The following is a 19,761-nucleotide window of genomic DNA, read 5'->3' on the forward strand; positions in this document are numbered from 1 at the left end:
ATATGATTTATTTATTATAATTTTAGTTATGTAAAATAAAAGATTATTTTGTAACATGCACAAGCTAAAATACTAGTTTATACTAATTTTACAAATTTTTAATTTATAATTAAAAGAGAAAAGGAGAAAAGAAATTAAAATTTAATAATCATATATTAATGATTTAAAATAATTTTATATTATCTTTCAATCACATGTCATTATAAATATAACTTTAAAGATAATTTTTATAAAAGTCATCAAATTTATCATATATAATAAGTTGTGATGGGATAATATAAAAGTGAAAAATTGTTTTATACAGTTAATATACAACTTTTTTCCAAAAAAAAAAGAAAATAATAAAGTATAAAATGTAATATAAAAGATAAAAAATATCATTAGATTAGTTATTATATGATTTGTTTTTGGAGACTTATTCTATGAACTGTTATATATGAATAACATATCTCTTTTATAATCCTTCCTTTTAACCGTTGTTGTGTCATCCCAACCTAATATGAGTAGTTTGTTTAATAATTAATACATCTTTCTAACCTTCCAAATTAGTTAGAACGTTTCCTTCTAAGACCTGAAATCGCCACCACTCCCTCTCATCCAACGGCTCAAAATTACCAAGATACCAATCCGGTCCCTTAAACTTGTTCGACCTTTATCTCCCTCATGCCTTCAGTGCCGTTTGAGTTTCAAACTTTTGTTCCCCTAAGTAACGTTCACAACCCACCGTTAACTGACGGCCTCTGTAAACCACGCCAGTGACGCCACGCACCCCTAACGGTTATTCACGACGACGTCACGTCGGTGCTCAAACATTTATTTTATTATATTAGTATTATTATGTGTATATTCGTTGCCCAGATATAAATAAATAAATAAATAAGGTTGCACATTTATTTTTCAACTAAATTTCAATTTTCCATTGTTTCAACGTTCGAGGATTTTTCGAAACCTTAGCTTCAGAGAGAGAGGCGAAGAGAGAGAAGCAATCGTGGTTTCTTCTATGAGCTTCACTTCAATTCCCGCCACTTCTCTGCAAGCATAGGTACTTCGCTATTCGGAGAAATTCATGATTTTTTTTATCCGTTTCCGTTTCCTTTTCTTTTTTGTTTACTCTGCAAAATTCAGGTGTTAATTTCTTTATATTTGATTTGATCGAGTCGTTGCGTTTATCTTCAAGGACTTGAAATAGGTTTTGGTGTAGCGTTTCATGTTTATTGTGAGATTTTTCTTCTTTTTTTGGGAGGGGGGGGGGGGGGGATTGAAGGTTTGATCTGATAATAGATTTTAAGATCTGGGTTCTGTTTAAATTTGTTTCCGCTGTGAAAGTTTGAATTTTTTTCCAATTTGAGCTGGGTTTTTTGAATTTTTCGATGGTTGGTATGTGGTGGGTTGTTCTGAGAGAATTTTGCTTTCTTTGTTTTTGATATATGCTATGGTTTCTTTATTAGGATTTTGGGTTCTTGTATGAAGGATATGGCTGAGGTGGTGAAATCAGAGGAGTGTTGTCAGGAGAATAAGCAATCTACTGCTGCTTCTTGCTCCTCTGTATCTGAAGGCAGTGGCAGTGCAATTCACAAGTCTCCGGCGATATGTAGCCCCGCATCCACATCACCCTCACATCGGTAACAACCGTTAAGTTCTTTACTTTGTCATTGCAGTATCAGTCATGAATTGTGATCATCAAGTTGTATCTTGATGGCAGTGTTCTTTGCTGCATGTTTTATACATCTGTGGTATTGGCTTAATTTCAGATTCTGCATTAAGTAGCTGATTCCCTTCATACTGTGGAACTTTTTCTTCTCTATTTGAAGCTTTGCTGTGATCTATATGCATTGATTTTTTTTTTTTTTATATGGATATGTTTGGTGCAGGAGGACCACTGGCCCTATAAGGCGTGCTAAGGGTGGTTGGACAGCGCAGGAGGTTAGTCTTTACTAATTGGAGACAGCTGTTTTGTTTTTTACTTATCAATTTTTTGGTTACACATATTCTTGCAATCTTGCTTGTTAGCAAGCTGATTAAATAGTGAATTCAGCTCAGTTGATTTTATGAATTTGTAAGTATAGTCCAAGATTGTTATGCTTGTCCTCTCAATTATTGTTGCTTACATACAAGTTAATAATAACTGTTGCTTTTCTTAATGTTTTATTTAACATGCTGCAGGATGAAACATTAAGGAATGCTGTTGCAGTTTTTAAGGGAAAGAGTTGGAAGAAAATAGGTATTTATTTATAGTTACCCTAGTTAGTTCTTCTGGCATCACTTGTTATTGCTGTGTTGCTTTTGCTATGGAGACATCTGGTTCAATAATTCAGTGATGACCTTTATATGCGATTTACATATTTATAGCTGTGACGCATACTTTATTATTACTGTAGTGAGTATTTGAGCTTACCCTATATATTTGAACTGAACAGATAGTAAGTATTGTAGATCTCTAAACTAGTTTAACTAAAATGCATGAGAAATATGATAAATATTGTTTTTGCAAAGTTCCTCATCAATGTTTTCTATGGATAAAGCAGGCCCATCCATCATCTTTTGAGATAGATTCAGCTGGCATTGCTTTAATCTTTAAGGAACATGGAAACTATATACAATGAAACTTCTACACTGTTATATACAAATTATCTCATTATTATTGATGGTTTTCTTGGTAGAGTGGAGCTAGATAATATTGCAATTGAAAGAAAAGAAATATATAATTCAAAAGTCATAGGCATGACTCTCAAGGATAATTTTTTGTTAGTCTTGAAAATTAGGGATGAAAGGAAAAGGAATACATATTTCATTGAATAATCAATCGGTTTATATACATAGGTCATAGTTGCTAATTAAAGAAACAAATGTCTCCCTTCTCTAAGCTGTAATCCGGTGATTTTTGGGATTTATACCGGTTACTTACTAATTGCGTAATACAAATTAATTATAGAATAACATAAAGTAAAATATATGCATTCCTCATATAGCATACAGATTCCCACGCTTCCCCTCAAGCTAGTGAATAGGTATTTTCCATTCCCAGGTTGGATAGAATTCTCATGTGGAGCTGGAGCTGCTCAACCCCTTGGTGACGATATGCGTGAGTTGTCCTTGAGTGGGCACATGTAGAGTACATATTAAGCCACTGTCAAGTTTCTCCTTGATAAAATGCCTATTCATTTCAATGTTCTTAGTCTAATCACGCTGAACTGAGCTATGAGTGATCTTGATTGCTGATTTATTGTTGCAGTAGAGCTTCATAGGTCCTTTTTAAGTGGAAGAATACCCAACAAAACTGATCTTACGAATCTAGGATTAAGTTTCCCCTTGTCTTGATCATGTATATGAACAAATGAAACACACTCAAGAATCTGGGGTTTAAGATTGTTTGTAGTGGACACATTTGAGTAGAAGGAAGAAACTACATCCATTGGGATTTTGAGTTTTTAATTGTAATTGTAAGACTCTAGACTCTACAGGGTAATTTGTTAACCTATGTCGCCATAAGAACAACATCGCCCTACAAGTGTTATGGCACATTTATCTGATACAACAGTGCTCATGTTTGATTTAGAAGATGTCCATTTCTCCTGTCTGCAATCTCATTTGTTGTGGTGTTTGGCCACAAGACTAATAGATTATTTTTTACCATAAAGAAGAAACTTGGGAAAACAGTGCTTACTGAAGATTTGTGTTTTAGTAAGAAAAGCCAAGTAACATATGGACAATTATCAATAAAAGTTACAAACCATTGAGCATTGGACACATTAGGAACAGTTGAGGGACCCTATAAATTTGTATGAACAAGCTAAAAGGGAAATGTGCTTCTTTTATTGCTTATTAGCAATGGTACATGCTTGTGTTTAGCTAGCTCACACACCTCACAATGAAGACTCAACATCTAATTTTGTAAATGAAGAAGGAAATAGAACTTTGACATTCCTAAAAGAAGGATGCCCTTACCAACAATGATAAAGAAAAATCTTTTTGTTGGATAACATAGAATCAGACATGAATGTATGTGGTAAACTGTCTTAACCATAGTAGACAAATTTGATTCTTCAAGGTAGTAGAGACCATTCCATTCTCGACCATGTCCAAACATCCTCCTCAAATCCCTACAACAACAACAACAACAACAACGCCTTATCCCACTAGGTGGGGTCGGCTACATGGATCAACTTCCGCCATAATGTTCTATCAAGTACCATACTTCTATCCAAATCATTAAGTTCGAGATCCTTTTTGATAACCTCTCTTATAGTCTTTTTGGGTCTTCCTCTGCCTCGAATTGTTTGCCTTCTCTCCATCTGGTTTACTCTCCTCACTACAGAGTCTACCGGTCTTCTCTCTACATGCCCAAACCACCTAAGTCTATTTTCCACCATCTTCTCTACAATAGGCGCTACTCCAACCCTCTCTCTAATAGCTTCGTTTCTAATTTTATCCTGTCGAGTCTTACCACACATCCACCGCAACATCCTCATCTCCGCTACACCTACTTTATTCTCATGTTGGCTCTTGACCGCCCAACATTCTGTTCCGTACAAAATCGCCGGTCTTACCGCAGTCCGATAAAACTTTCCCTTTAGCTTGATCGGTACCTTTGCATCACATAACACCCCCGATGCTTTTCTCCATTTCATCCATCCTGCTTGAATGCGATGATTCACATCCCCTTCAATTTCTCCATCATCCTGTATTACAGACCCAAGATATTTAAACCGTGTGACTTGAGGGATAATATGGTCTCCTATTTTCACCTCTGAGTTAGAAACCCTCCTTCTTTTGTTGAACTTACATTCCATATACTCCGATTTGCTTCTGCTTAGGCGAAAGCCATGTGTTTCTAGAGCTCGTCTCCAAGTTTCCAACCTCTCATTCAACTCCTCCCTCGACTCTCCAAGGAGGACTATGTCATCTGCAAAAAGCATGCATCTCGGCGCTATCTCTTGGATTTGTTCCGTGAGGACATCCAGAATTAAGGTAAAAAGGTAGGGGCTAAGGGTTGACCCTTGATGCAAACCAATTGTGATGGGAAAATCGTCTGACTCTCCACCCTGTGTCCTAACACTAGTCGATACCCTATCATACATATCTTGGATAGCTCGAATATATGCAACCCTAACCCCTTTCTTCTCTAGAGCTTTCCACAAAATCTCTCTAGGCACTCTATCATACGCTTTCTCCAAGTCAATAAAAATCAAGTGCAAGTCTTGTTGGTCCATGCGATATTGCTCCATCACCCGCCGTAATAAATAAATCGCTTCCATGGTCGACCTTCCCGGCATGAAACCAAATTGATTCTCAGTAACTTGAGTCTCCTTTCTTAATCTCCGTTCGATCACTCTTCCCATAATTTCATGGTATGACTCATGAGCTTGATTCCCCTATAATTTGCACAATTTTGTATATCCCCTTGTTCTTATAGATTGGCACTAACGTGCTTCTCCTCCATTCCTCCGGCATGCGTTTTGACCTCATAATTTCGTTAAAGAGTTCGGTGAGCCACTCAAGACCTCTATCTCCAAGAGTTTTCCACACTTCAATAGGTATGTTGTCTGGCCCCACCGCCTTACCATTACTCATTCTTTTCAACGCTTCCTTTACTTCCTGTTTCTGAATCCGACGATAGTACTTATAGTTCCGGTCCTCTTCTCTTGTGTCTAGACTGCTAGAGTCATATCCATATCCATCATTAAATAAGTTGTGGAAATACGCCTTCCACCTTTCCTTGATATCTTTTTCATGCACTAAGACTTTGCCTTCTTCATCCTTAACACACTTTACTTGATCCAAATCTCTAGTCTTCCTCTCTCTACCCTTAGCAAGCCTATATATAGATCTTTCTCCGTCCCTGGTTCCTAGAGCTTGGTATAGTCCGTCAAAAGCTTGGGCTCTTGCCTCACTCACCGCCTTTTTGGTTTCATTTCTAGCTATCTTATACTTATCCCAAGTTTCAGAATTTCTACACCTAGACCACTCCTTGAAACACTCCTTTTTTACTCTAACTTTGCTCTGAACATTTTCATTCCACCACCACGATTCTTTACCCCTAAGTCCAAAACCTCTAGATTCACCCAACGTCTCTTTAGCCACTTTAATAATCTCTTGGGACATCTTGTTCCACATATCATTTGCACTTCCTTGTGATTGTCCACACCATCCTCCCATATCTTTTGTTGGAAGATTCCTTGTTTCTCACCCTTCAAGTGCCACCATTTGATCCTTGGTGCTACCATAGGACTTCTTCTCTTTGCCCTATCTCTAATTCTTACATCCATAACCAAAACTCTATGTTGGGTAGTCAAGCTCTCTCCCGGGATAACTTTACAGTTCAAGCAATACTTCTTATCAGACTTCCTGATAAGGAAGAATCTATCTGAGAACATGTCCCTCCACTTTTGTAAGTGATAAGATGTTCCTCTCTTTTCTTAAACCATGTATTGGCTATAGAAAGATCCAAAGCCTCCGAAAACTCCAAGATGGATTTACCCTCCCCATTCATCTCCCCTAGGCCAAAACCCCCATGCACCCCCTCAAAACCTCTAGCCACGCTACCTACATGTCCATTGAGATCCCCTCCTAGGAAAACTTTCTCTCCTTGGGGTATATCCTGAAGTACCCCTTCTAGATCCTCCCAAAATTTTACCTTAAAGTGTTCTACTAACCCAACCTGAGGTGCGTACCCACTAATAACATTAAAGGTGTCCTGTCCCACTATCAATTTTAAGGCTATGATACGATCTCCTACTCTTCTTACATCCACGACATCCTTCTTCCACTCCTTGTCCACAATAATCCCTACCCCATTTCTTGATCTGATTTTTTCCGTATACCACAGCTTAAAACCCGAGTTGTCTAATTCTTTCGCTTTTTCACTTGTCCACTTAGTTTCTTGTAGGCACATAAAATTGATCTTCCTCCTCACCATAACATCCACTATTTCCATAGATTTTCCAGTAAGTGTGCCTGTATTCCATGTACCAAAGCGAATCCTCCTGTCATGAACTAGCTTCTTTACCCACACCCGTTCACGAAAATGTGGGAACCCTTGCTTACTTTTCACTACATCCGGGCGGCGATGCAGCGACCCTTGCTCTTTTGACACTGTACTCGAGCCGTACAGCGCGTTGCTTCCGGGCAACGACCTAGCATTCACATTATTACGTAATTGATCCATGTCGTAGAGATTCGACAAAGTTTTACGTTGGCTGTCGAAAGCCTAACACAACCCTCTCCTTTTATCCGGGCTTGGGACCGGCTAAGAATAGCAAAGCTAACCTAGGCAGGATTCCTCCTCAAATCCCTAAAATTCACAATAATTGCTAAGCAATATCACGTTATGGAATAAATCTTTTGTAAATTTTGTATGGAAACAAGCTTGGTGAATAACTGTGGGATATGAAGATTTGGATATCTCTTAAACCAGCTATAGTTACAACAGTCCCATTTGCATGTTAATTTTCTTACTCTTGGGACATGGTGAACATGTGGCGAAGTGTTTGGATAAGGGTGTCAGTGTCATCATGTGATCTGTGGCTCATGAATCCAATATCCATAACTGGGTAGAAGATGTTTCAGAGACATTTAATCCAAATGAGAATGGAAGCTTACCTGAATATGCCAAAGTACAAGTACCTGTTGGTTTTTCTAGTCTGCCAAGGAAAATTCTTATCCTTTCTATCCCTTCCTGATCAAGATCGGTGGATTCAGGCTTATTTTCTTCATTTGTTCCAGCAGCAGCAGCATGAGTATGTCTATTCTTCCTTGCAGACCCCCCCCCCCCCCCTCTCCCTTTTGTCCCCATTCTTGACTAGGAGGTTTTCCATGCACTTTCCAGCACTTCTCTCGGGTGTAATGTGCCTTGTTGCAGTTGGTGCACGTGCCCACAATATCACATTTACTGAACCACTTTCAACAAGTTCATCTACCATTGGTGAACTATCAATAGTTTGGGTATCCAACAGTAAACTCTTGGTGTCTTCACTTTGTGCAATAGCCAGCATGTCATTGAAACATGTAATTTGTTGTTTTTCCCAAAATTTGAGTTCTGATTTGATCAAACTCGGATTTCATACCAACAAGGAAGTCATAGACTCTGTCATGCTCAATAATTTCCTTGAGAACTGCTGCGTCATCAGTGCATGTAGTTTTTATCACTCTATAATGATCTAGCCTCTTCTTGAGAAGACTTCAGTTGATTAGCACTTTCAATAACTATTTTGTTTCCTTGTTTTGCCACTACTGTTTTCACCTTTACTTCATATACTTGAACGACTTCTTTGGCTTTGGAATAGGTGCTCTACTGCATCTCATATTTAATGCAAGTGCCACTAATTTCTGGGATCATTGAATTCCATAGCCAAGCTATAATCATGGAGTCTTCTCTGTCCCATGCTGCAAACATAGGGTCTCTCCATTTGTAGGCCTATTAATCATTAGGTGAATCAGCTTTTCTTTTCCTTTTAGCACTGAATGAACAAGTTGAGACTTTTTGATAATTCTTCAAATTCAGCCTATACGCAGAATGGATATTCTGCAATTCTCCATGCTGTCGGTATCCAGCATCTCCTGTTTTGTCAACTGTGTTCAATATTCTCTTTGTCCGACATCAGGAAAACAAAGCCCACACACCACGTGATCAAAGTTTGAAGGTTACACAGTGATATACCATGCATATAACTGGCAGAAGAAGGGATCAACTATCATGAAGGTTATCAGAAGAAGAATGGCAGGCAGAGAATCATTGGCAATGAAGGCCAATATATCAAATTAATGACAGGATAAGATAAAATAAAATATATACATTCCTGAATTAATGTATGGATTCCCACAGTTTTTCACTTCTTTGGAACTCAGAAAGTTAGAATGAAAATAACTAAAATTAAAACTTTCTAACTTCTATTTGCATCTTTCATTTTACTATTAATAAAGGGGATGCCATATTTTGGTATAGACATTTCTTTTCCCATTTTGTCCCTAAACCCATCTTTTCAAATTTCTTTTTTATCCCTATACATTTCTCCTCAACCAACCCACACCCCACTCACATCCTAAAACTACCCAATATTATTTTTTTTTTCAAATTTTTTTTAAAAGGCACGGAGTCTCTTTTCCCCCTAGTTATAATAATGTTTGTTTGTAATTTGTTCTGTGATGGATAATGGTCATGTGTGTAATTTGTAAGCCTAGGAATTTGGTCATGTGGGTTTGGTGAAATCATTATGCTCATTTTTGTGACACCTATTTAAAATGTGGAATGCAGCTGAGTTTTTCCCTGATAGATCAGAAGTTCAGTGTCTGCACAGATGGCAAAAAGTTCTTAATCCAGAACTTGTTAAAGGACCTTGGACACAGGAGGTTGAAACTTGGTCCTTTTCTTTTTCATTTTTCCTACAATTTTATTCAAGCAATAACTTCTCTTGCTTTGCTTACAGGAGGATGATAAAATTGTTGAACTGGTGTCAAAATATGGGCCTACAAAATGGTCTTTGATAGCCAAGTCTTTACCCGGTCGAATAGGCAAACAATGTCGAGAGCGGTAGGTTAACTGAAGATCATGTGAAAGTTATTTCTTTTTGTATCTTTTTTTAACCTTTTTATTGATAAATGTTGCCCTCCATATCATTAAATATAAATTTTAGATCTGTTTCTTGCATATCATCTTCAACTTTTCAAGTCTTTATTCCATCTGAATATCCTTTTGTTTAAAGTTTAAACTGACAATTTGACTACTAAAACTTTCTTTGCATATGGGTTACTGAGATTATACTGCTTTTTTCTTTTCGAATATTTTCAGGTGGCACAATCATCTTAACCCTGACATAAAGAAGGATGCCTGGACTTTGGAAGAGGAATTGTCCTTGATGAATGCTCATCGTATACATGGGAACAAATGGGCTGAAATAGCTAAGGTCCTTCATGGAAGGTCTGCTTTCTTTTAATTCTTTAGTTATGAAGGAAATTAAGATCATAGCAAAAATCATGGAATGTAATCTTTATGTTACGCTAATTGTGAAGTATCATCTTGGGCTAGTTCCAAACTGTTGTTTTTTTGGTGGTGGTGGTACTTGGATGTATCTCTCTTGCTCTCTCAATAATAAAATCTTGGAACAATATATTCTACTTACATTTCATTTTCAAAATAAAATAAGAAATTCATTAAGACATGAAAGAATTATACAGAAATTGAAGTAGGAATCTTTTTAACATAAGCCTGAAACATGAAACAACAAAGAAAAAAAATAATAAAAGATAAATGCAACAAAGCTACCCAATTCTGAACATGACTGTTAGGGAAACCCAATTTAAGGGTCATGTGATCTCTCTTCAATACTCTTGTTTCTCTTAATGAACTTTTCACTCAAACCACCTCCAACCTCAGAAAAGAGAGAAAAATTCTACAATAAAAAAGAGAATGCTGTAGTTAGCAGTAGCACCAAGCAGTAGCTATTCTACTGATGATAAGAAATATTGGTCTTCTTAATTTGAAAATCTTGAAATCTATATTGTCATCTTGTTTTTCTCACTTGTTAAATTTTCCCTATGCAAGTTTGCACTGAGATGTATTTCTTGAGGTTTTTCCTTTTTACAATTTCTGAAAATGTAAGTTCTGAAGATTTGTCAACGTTCTTCAAAACATAATTAGTGGAAGCACCCCATTGTATAGTTTAAGTAAGTTGTAGAGTGAATTCCTGCAAAATAAAAAAAGGCAAAAAATACTTCAATGATCATAAAAGTTATGTAAGAAGGACCGCACACTTTGTTGATTATACAACCTCCTAGTACAAGATTTATTTTTTGATGGAATGACATGCCATTTGAATTGTTGGTCATGGGTTCGAATTCGGAAACGGCCTCTTTGCATATGCAAGGGTAAGGCTGCGTACAACATCCCTCCCCCATACCTTCGCATAGCGAAGAGCCTCTGGACAATGGGGTATGAAGATAATAATGACATGCCATTTGAATTATATTGTGACAAAGGTTAATATTTGTCTGTGAATTTTCTTCTTCAGGACTGATAATGCAATAAAGAATCACTGGAATAGTTCTTTGAAGAAAAAGTTGGATTTTTATTTAGCTACAGGAAGACTTCCACCAATTCCTAAGAATAGTCCACAAGTTCCTGTCAAAGATACAATTAGACGTTCTGCTAGTAAATCAATACTTGGTTGTTCAAATAAAGAATTAAATGCAGCTGTTGAAACATCATCTGAAACTACATCCATTAGTAAGCTAGATGACCGGGGCAGGAATCAGTTTGAGTCCTCTGGCACAGTTAGAGAAGTTGGTGATTGTTCAAGTGTTCCTGCAAATGAATCTGCTGATTCTGACTGTGTAGAATGCAAGCCTGGATCATCAAACATTGATCTCAGCTGTAGCAACTCAGAACAATTGTCTAGAGCTAATTTTGGAACAACTTTTGGGCTAATATCTGAGAATTCTGGAATCAATGGAAACTCAAATTTTGAGCATTGTACAAACAATGGTGACATGAGCAGTACCAGGTTAATTGGAACATCTTCTCAAGAAAGCCCTACCTGTGGTTCTTTGTGTTATGAGCCACCACAGTTAGATGGTTCAGTTCCCATAGATTCTCTTTATTTAAATTATATTTGCCAGCAGAATGAGTACTGTCCGAGTCCAACAATGTCACCTATTGGTTTCTTCACTCCACCTCGAGTGAAGGGTAGTCAATTATGCACTGAGACACCTGAATCGATCTTGAAAAAGGCTGCTAATACTTTTCCAAATACTCCTTCCATATTGAGGAGGAGAAAAACTGGGGCCCAAACACTCACCAGTCCCAGTAAAGTTTTGAAAGTAGATAACAATCCACATACTTCTAAAACAGAGAGAACCGATGATGATTCTGGTTCTGGGCATTTCTCCAGGAGTCCAGCAAGCCATGGCAATGGGATTGACATTCCCAACAATAAGGCATTCAATGCATCTCCCCCATACAGGTTAAGATCCAAGCGAACAGCAATTGTCAAGTCAGTGGAGAAACAACTGGAGTTTGCATTTGACAAAGAGAAGAATGACGACAAGAGGAGTAATGTGATGACTGAAGATCGTCTGCATGAAACAAAATTGGTTGTGACATAGTGCATAAATTGTAAGTAATTGCTACTTATTGTTCTTTAAATTTACCGTGTTATCTTTCTGCTTAAGCTTTAAGGCATCGGATAAATGGCTGTATACTTAGTGAAGAATCCATCCTTTCTTCTAGGATGAAGTTGATTCAGAAAAAAACTAGAGCCTACTAGTAATTGATGATATTAATTAATTGAGTAAAAGGGTTATACATTGACAATGTAAAAAGTTTTACATAGTTTTCCAATTATGATCCACCATGTATGGTAAGTTTATTGACTTTTGAAATAATTATCTTAGTAATTCAAATGATGATTTATGATTGAATGACAGTGTAAAACTGTTTTACACTGTCAGTACATAGACATTAAACTCTAATTAATTTTTAACGTTAGAATGTTTTCGATGAGTGTTTGGTAGGATATTTTTGTTATCTGACAGAATGATATAGTTGTCTTTCTTATCCAGTCTGTAAAAGTCTTGTTTCTCCACGACTCCACCAATTGAAAGGACAACTTTTATGAGTTCATCAAACTAGATTTTATTTAATATGATTATCTTGTTCTGTTTACTTAAAAGCTATTTATTTTTACATCAAATTATCAATGATGATTGTGATAACTGTTTTTGTATCACATCACTTCTTCTGACCTAGAGTTGTGGTCCCATTTCAATTTCACATGTTTCTGTGAGATTAGCTCATTATTTGTTAGAAGTTTATAACCAAAATGCTATTATTTGATATTTTGGTTGAAAAATTTCTTGTCCTTTCGAAATGTTATTATTCAAGCTGGTTTTGATCATTTTGAATTACATGTATTACAGTGGTACTATTCAATCTTGTCCTCTTGAAGTTTTCTAAATTTAAAGAATATTAATAACTTTTTGAACATCAGCTCTTGATGTTATCTTTTTTTTTTTTGTGGTAATTCTGTTGATGTTTTCTAAATATCTGTGTGTGGACAGTGAACTTGCAACTATTTGCTTGAGTACTAATTCCATTTTTTTCCTTTTCATGTGCCCATATGCTTTAAACTTCAAACTCACAGGATACAAAGACCAAACTAGATTTCAAGCTTGTTCTTATCCTCCAATATAGGGGATACAAAATGAAATCATTTTTTTTTCTTTTTTTTTTTCCGTTCCATCTGAAAAACATCTAAACAATAAAATGGTTCCAGTCCACTCACCATTAAATATCTAAACATTGTCCTATGAATTGTTGGTATTTTTTTGTATAGATTTCTATCTAAACTAGAAGAGCAATATAATTGACCAGTTTTATTTACCTATATTTCTTTTGGCAGGAGATAGTGTATTCTCCTTGCAGTTTTTGCTATCTGATGATCAATCATCAGTCTAATAGTTATGAATCCTAATCACACTTTTTCTCAATTGATGCAGGGGACTTGCATTTGAAGGTAGCTGATTGTTTCTCTAAATTGTTTGATAATGTTTACCAATTTTATGAATAAAATTCAGTGCACGGGTCACAATGACTTGGCTCTTGTCTACACTTGATAGTTGGCTGTCATTTCCATCACACCTGAACAGAATTCACAAAAGTAGATAAATTCCATTTACTTGTGGATACATACTAGTTGTATTTATCAGATTTGTACAGTTGTCTTGGAGAAATAAATTTTCCAGTTTTATCAATGTTCTTAGATTCCTTCAATCCTTTTTCTAAATAATTTATGGCCTGGCGTACTGTTAGAACAAAGGAGACAATGGGTGAAAGTTTGAAAAAAAAAAAGCTTCAAGTCCCACATCGCTCAGGGTAAACACTTGAATAGTGTTTCACTCCCTATATATAGAGAACCCCTTTCTTCATTTTTTCTTGTCCTCGTTGAGAAACATTTCCTTCACTTTTCTTTTTTTCTCCCAAATCTCAGCCGATGCATTTTCGGCAAACTTCTCTCTTTTTTTCTGTCGCACTAAATTCTCGGTTGACTGTTAGAGTGACTTTTCAAGTCATATTTTCAGTTGGCTATTAGAGTGAGTTTTCAAGTCATATAAGAGGGTGTAATTTTAGAAAGGTTCCCTTAGTGCAATGAGAATCTTATACAGTGATTTGAGCTGTTTTATCCTCGGGACGTCGTGGTTGATAGTCTGTTTGCACAATTTTTGGCAGTGCCACGAAACGTCTTAAAGAAAGCGACATTGTCCGCGACTCAGCTAGTAATTTTTTTGGTTTGCCATAAATTATTTTAACAACAATTTTAAGATGCGTTTCGGTTCTGCCATGGCTACTGTAGAGATTACTGGTTCGAACAACAATGACCTCAACAAACCTTTTAAGTTTGAAGGGTATCATTTCAAACGTTGGCAACAAAAGATGATGTTTTCTTTAACTATGAGGAAAGTTGCCTATTTTTAAACACTGATATTCCAGTGGTACCTGAAGATGCTGAGAAGGAAGTGAAGGATAAAATGACTGGAATTAGCTCTCTGGAATTAAAATGATTACCTATGCAAGAATTTCATTCTGAATGGGTTAGCTGATGATCTCTATGATTATTATAGCCCATATAAGTCTGCCAAGTTAGTTTGGCTGGCTCTGGAAAAGAAGCATGATACCGAGGAAGCTGGGACTAAAATTGTTAGCCACTACCTCAAGTATCAAATGATTGATGATAAATCAGTAGAGTCTCAATCCCATGAGATACAGAAAATTACTCATGATATCATATCAGAGGGTATGGCTTTGGATGAGCAATTTTAGGTTGTTGTCATCATAGACAAGCTGCCTCTTGGTTGGAAGGATTTCAAAAACCTTTTCAGACACAAGACCAAAGAATTCTCTTTGGAGTCTCTGATCACACGTCTGCGCATTGAGGAAGAGGCACACAGACAAGATCAGAAAGATGAAGCGTTGGTTGTGTCTCACAACAACACTAAAAGGAAGAACACAGGTGCAGTTCTGAAGCCTACTGACAAAAACTTTAAGAATCAGAACCGCAATGTGAACAATACCTCCAATCGCAACAAGAACCCCCCAAGGGTCCAACATGCTAGACAACATCCACCTGCCAAGAATAATCCTGGTGAACCATTCCTCTGCTACAATTGTGGCAAACCAGGACATATGACACGTAAATGCATAAATCCTTCAATGACAGGTGCTCCCTAGGCTAACGTGACTCAAGAGCCATGCATAACTGTGATAACTGAGATCAATATGATTGGAGGATCAGATGGATGGTGGGTAGACACTGGCGCCTCCCGCCATGTCTGCTATGATCGTGCTATGTTTAAAACATACAAGAATGTTGAAAATAAGAAAGTGCTGTTGGGTGATTCTCACACCACTACTGTTGCTGGAACTGGAGATGTTGAACTGAAGTTTACCTCTGAAAAGGCTTTGATCCTAAAAAATGTGATGCATACTCCAGAGATGAGAAAGAATCTGGTTTTTGGTTTTCTTTTAAACAAGGCTGAGTTTACTCAGACCATAGGTGCAAATTTATTTACTTTGACCAAGAATGGGGTATTTGTAGGGAAAGGGTATGCCACTGATGACATGTTCAAATCGCATCTTGATATTAATAAAGTTTCTCCTTCTGCTTACTTGCTGTGTGTCATACTCTAATTTCGTCCGGGGACTATTGCTTGATGGCATGCAACCTTTAATTGACCGCTTCAAGGTACTTGGCACTCTTTGTTGCACAATATGTGAAGTCCTGAGACGTGCCAGAAATCAAAAGGAAGCGTGGTTACGCAATCCGTGAAATTTCGTAATGTGACGAAAACCAAAAGGAAGTATTGTTACGCAATCCGTGAGTTTCTGTAATTTTTTCGAAAGCTAAAAAAGAGTAAATACATGATCCGTAAGGTTCCATAACCTTATGGAAAGAAAATAAGTATCGTTACAAAATTCGTAAAGTTTCGTAACGTTACGGAAAAAGAATCACCAAAAAAGTAAAGGGGGTATATTTAGTAAAAAGGGGGGTGCAAATAACAACCAGACCCACTTGGGCCTTCCAGATTCTTCCTCCAGAAGGCGGTTGCTTCTGGAGGAAGCAACCTGGCTCGCCTAGGCGAGTTGGGTGGCAAACTCCTCCCCTATTTTGCTATAAATAGGGGGAGAAGTGAAGAAGAAAGGGGTTCAACCTTCTTGGCACTTCGTATTCACTTGAAATTGCTGAGAAAAATTGTTTCCGTGAAGAAAATTCAAGTCGAGGCGCTTCCGTAACGTTTCCGTGGGTAATTACCCGAAGATTTTCAACCGTTCTTCGACATTCATCATTCGTTCTTCATTGTTCTTCGGTCTTCAACCGGTAAGTACCCCAAATCGAGTTTTTCAATTCATTCTATGTACCCGTGGTGGTCCCCATTTGCTTTGTGTACTTTTATTCTTGTTTCATTTACTTTCTGTACTCCCTTTTGACGTGCTTCAGTCATTTATTTAAGTCATTTCTCGCTTAATAAAAAAATAAAATAAATTTTCACCGATCATTTGATTTGTAATATCCGTTAATTTCTGTTAAAATGAAATCCGACCGTTCGGTCGTGCCGTAAACACGTTGGAAATAAAAAAAGAGGTAAAATAATAATATAATAATAAAAAAAACCTTTTAGTAAAATAAAGCGGAAAAATCAATCGGATGTTTCTCTTTGAGATTTCTCTTTCTTAATTGAATTGACTAATAACTAAAGTGAAACTAAAGCTAAAATCAACCCGCAAAGTCAAGCTCGTCCACAAAAATCACTAAAAAAGGATTTGAAAATTCAATATCTCAGTTTTCCTTACCAAGTAAATGGATCATTTTTAAGGTCCAACGCCTTAAAATGATCACCTTCCAAGTAAAAAGAATCGTTTGATTCACCATTAAAGAGAACTACGTAGGTCTGATTTCCTCTTCAATGGAGGGTACGTAGGAGCAAGAACTCCGCTTTTGTCGACCTCAAAAATAAAAAGAAATAAAAGTTAAGGTAATACAATTTCCACAATTCTAAAAATAAGGCTGTTGTCCTTTGAGACAAACGTGAGAGGTGCTAATACCTTCCTCAAACGTAATTACAACTCCCGAACTTGAAATATTCTTTATGACTGGTTTCCTTCGGTTTTTTTGACGTTTTCCACAAATAAACATTGGTGGCGACTTCGCGCATCTTTCCTCCTTTGGAAATCGCACCCGTGAGCCTCGCCTCGCGCGCTCGCAAAAGGACATGTTGCGACACTGTGTGATTTTAATATCTAGCATTCTAGACTTTGACATATAAATAGTCGTTGCATATCTAACATGAGTAACTTAGGTTTTATTCCAAAGCTATCTTCAAATCACTTTGAAAAATGTGTTTTTTGCAATCAATCTAAAATAACTAAGAAATCACATAAATCAGTAGTTAAAGAATATGAGCCATTGGATTTAATATATTCTGATATATGTGAATTTGATGGAACGTTGACCAGAAATGGAAAACGATATTTTATCACTTTTATTGATGACTGTTATGATTATACATATGTATATCTTATGAAAAATAAAAGTGAAGCGCTTGACATGTTTCAGTTATATGTAACAGAAATTGAAAATCAATTCAATAAGAAAATTAAGAAACTTCGAAGTGATAGAGGCACAAAGTATGATTTTAGATTGTTTAATGAGTTTTATAATTTTCATGGAATCATACATGAGACGATTGCTCCATAATCACCTAAAATGAACGGTAAAGCTGAAAGAAAGAACGAAACTTTTACAGAATTAGTTGTAGCTACTATGTTGAGTTCTAGTGCAACATCTTTTTGGTGGGGAAAAATTTTATTAACTGTTTGTTATGTGCTAAATAGAATCCCCAAATCAAAAAGCAAGACATCTCCCTATGAGATATTAAAGAAAAGACAACCAAATTTGTCCTATTTGAGAACTCGGGGATGACTGGCCTATGTAAGGATCCCAGACCCCAAGAGGGTTAAACTCGCAAGTAGAGCCTATGAATGTATGTTCATTGGTTATGTTATTAATAGCAAAGTGTATAGGTTTTATGACCTAAATGCAAAAGTGATCATAGAGTCAAATGATGCTGATTTTTATGAAAATAAATTTTCTTTTAAATTAAGGAATAGTGGGGGTACTTCATCCAGTCACCTTCCTGCTATTAGTAGTGAAAATCTTGCACAACCAGAATTAGAAATAGAGCCTCGAAGAGGTAAGAGAGCAAGAATTACTAAAGACTATGGGCCCGATTATATGGCCTATACATTAGAGGAGGATCCATCAAACCTCCAAGAAGCTTTGTCTTCTTTGGATGCTGACTTGTGGCAAGAAGCCATTAATGATGAGATGGATTCTTTAGAATCTAACAAGACCTGGCATTTAGTAGACTTGCCTCCTGGTTGAAAACCAATTGGTTGTAAATGGATCTTGAAAAAGAAACTAAAACCTGATGGTACTGTGGATAAATACAAGGTTCGCCTTGTAGCCAAGGGTTTTAGGCAAAGAGAGAATGTGGATTTGTTCGACACCTTTTCACCAGCCACTAGAATAACATCTATTCGGGTGCTAATATCTCTTGCTGCTATTCATAGTCTAGTGGTACACCAAATGGATGTTAAAACTGCTTTTTTAAATGGTGAATTGGAAGAGGAAATCTATATGGAGCAACCTGAAGGGTTTGTGATTCATGGACAAGAAGATAAAGTCTGCAAGTTAGATAAATCTTTGTATGGTCTAAAACAAGCACCTAAGCAGTGGCATGAAAAGTTTGATAACTTAATAGTCTCGAATGGGTTTAAGGTGAATGAAAGTGACAAATGCATTTACTATAAATCTGTAAATAATATTTGCACTATCATATGTCTATATGTTAATGACCTTCTCATATTTGGTTCAAATATTCATGTAGTGAACGATGTGAAATCATTGTTGTGTAACAACTTTGATATGGAAGACCTCGGAGAAACAAGTGTAATCCTTGGTATTAAGATTACCAGGTCAATAGAGGAAATTTCTCTGGATCAATCTAACTACATTGAGAAGATCTTATAGAAATATGACTACTTTGACTATAAACCTGCTAGTACACCATATGATCCAAGTATAAAACTGTTTAAGAACACTAGTGAAGGTATACGACAAACTGAGTACGTAAGTATCATTGGCAACCTTAGGTATGCCACTGATTGTACTAGACCCGACATAGCCTATGTTGTGGGATTATTATGCAGGTTTACCAGTAGACCTAGTAAGGAGCATTGGCACACTATTGAAAGGGTAATGAGGTACCTTAAAAGAACCATAAACCTTGGATTACATTATAAAAGGTTTCATGTTGTACTTGAAGGATACAACGATGCAGATTGGAACACTCTTTCAGATGATTCCAAAGCAACCAGCGGCTATATATTTAGCATAGCTGGTGGGGCTGTTTCTTGGAAGTCAAAGAAACAGACTATCTTAGCTTAGTACACTATGGAATATGAGATGATAGCACTAGCAACTGCCAGTGAGGAAGCAAGTTGGCTGAGAAGCTTACTTGCAAAGATTCCTTTATGGGAAAGATCGATACCAACTGTGTTGATCCATTGCGATAGTACCGTGGTTATTGCAAAAATTAAGAACCGTTATTACAATGGTAAAAAATGACAAATACGTCGTAAGCACAACACTGTTAGAGAATTACTCTCAACAGGAGCTGTTAGAATGGATCACGTACGTACTAATGATAATTTAG

At 36.6% G+C, this 19,761-nt stretch overlaps 1 protein-coding gene across 2 annotated transcripts; it reads left to right on the forward strand.

Annotated features, from left to right (window-relative positions):
• The first annotated feature begins 875 nt into the window (after positions 1 to 875).
• On the forward strand, positions 876 to 13,743 carry LOC778081 (transcription factor MYB3R-3). Of its 2 annotated transcripts, none has more exons than XM_006602527.4 (9): positions 876 to 1,042; positions 1,449 to 1,622; positions 1,872 to 1,923; positions 2,164 to 2,221; positions 9,251 to 9,345; positions 9,423 to 9,526; positions 9,785 to 9,913; positions 11,004 to 12,106; positions 13,489 to 13,743. In XM_006602527.4, exons 2-8 carry the CDS (start codon positions 1,465 to 1,467, stop codon positions 12,094 to 12,096), a joined length of 1,689 nt encoding a protein of 562 aa, XP_006602590.1. In that variant the 5' UTR covers positions 876 to 1,042; positions 1,449 to 1,464; the 3' UTR covers positions 12,097 to 12,106; positions 13,489 to 13,743. The 2 variants fall into 2 exon arrangements, with proteins under 2 accessions (XP_006602590.1, XP_040868214.1); XM_041012280.1 differs by having other exon boundaries at positions 878 to 1,042; positions 1,471 to 1,622.
• The last annotated feature ends 6,018 nt before the right edge of the window (positions 13,744 to 19,761 follow it).

Source organism: Glycine max, chromosome 18 (assembly GCF_000004515.6).
Source record: "Glycine max cultivar Williams 82 chromosome 18, Glycine_max_v4.0, whole genome shotgun sequence".
Taxonomy (NCBI): domain Eukaryota; kingdom Viridiplantae; phylum Streptophyta; class Magnoliopsida; order Fabales; family Fabaceae; genus Glycine; species Glycine max.

What these genes read in the sequence shown, in the direction of transcription:
- LOC778081 (XM_006602527.4), top strand. Translation starts at nt 1,465, where the DNA reads ATGAAGGATATGGCTGAGGTGGTGAAATCAGAGGAGTGTTGTCAGGAG. An exon ending in AAAGAGTTGGAAGAAAATAG is followed by an intron (nt 2,222 to 9,250) that starts GTATTTATTTAT and finishes TGTGGAATGCAG; the next exon opens with CTGAGTTTTTCCCTGATAGA. An exon ending in AAGGACCTTGGACACAGGAG is followed by an intron (nt 9,346 to 9,422) that starts GTTGAAACTTGG and finishes CTTTGCTTACAG; the next exon opens with GAGGATGATAAAATTGTTGA.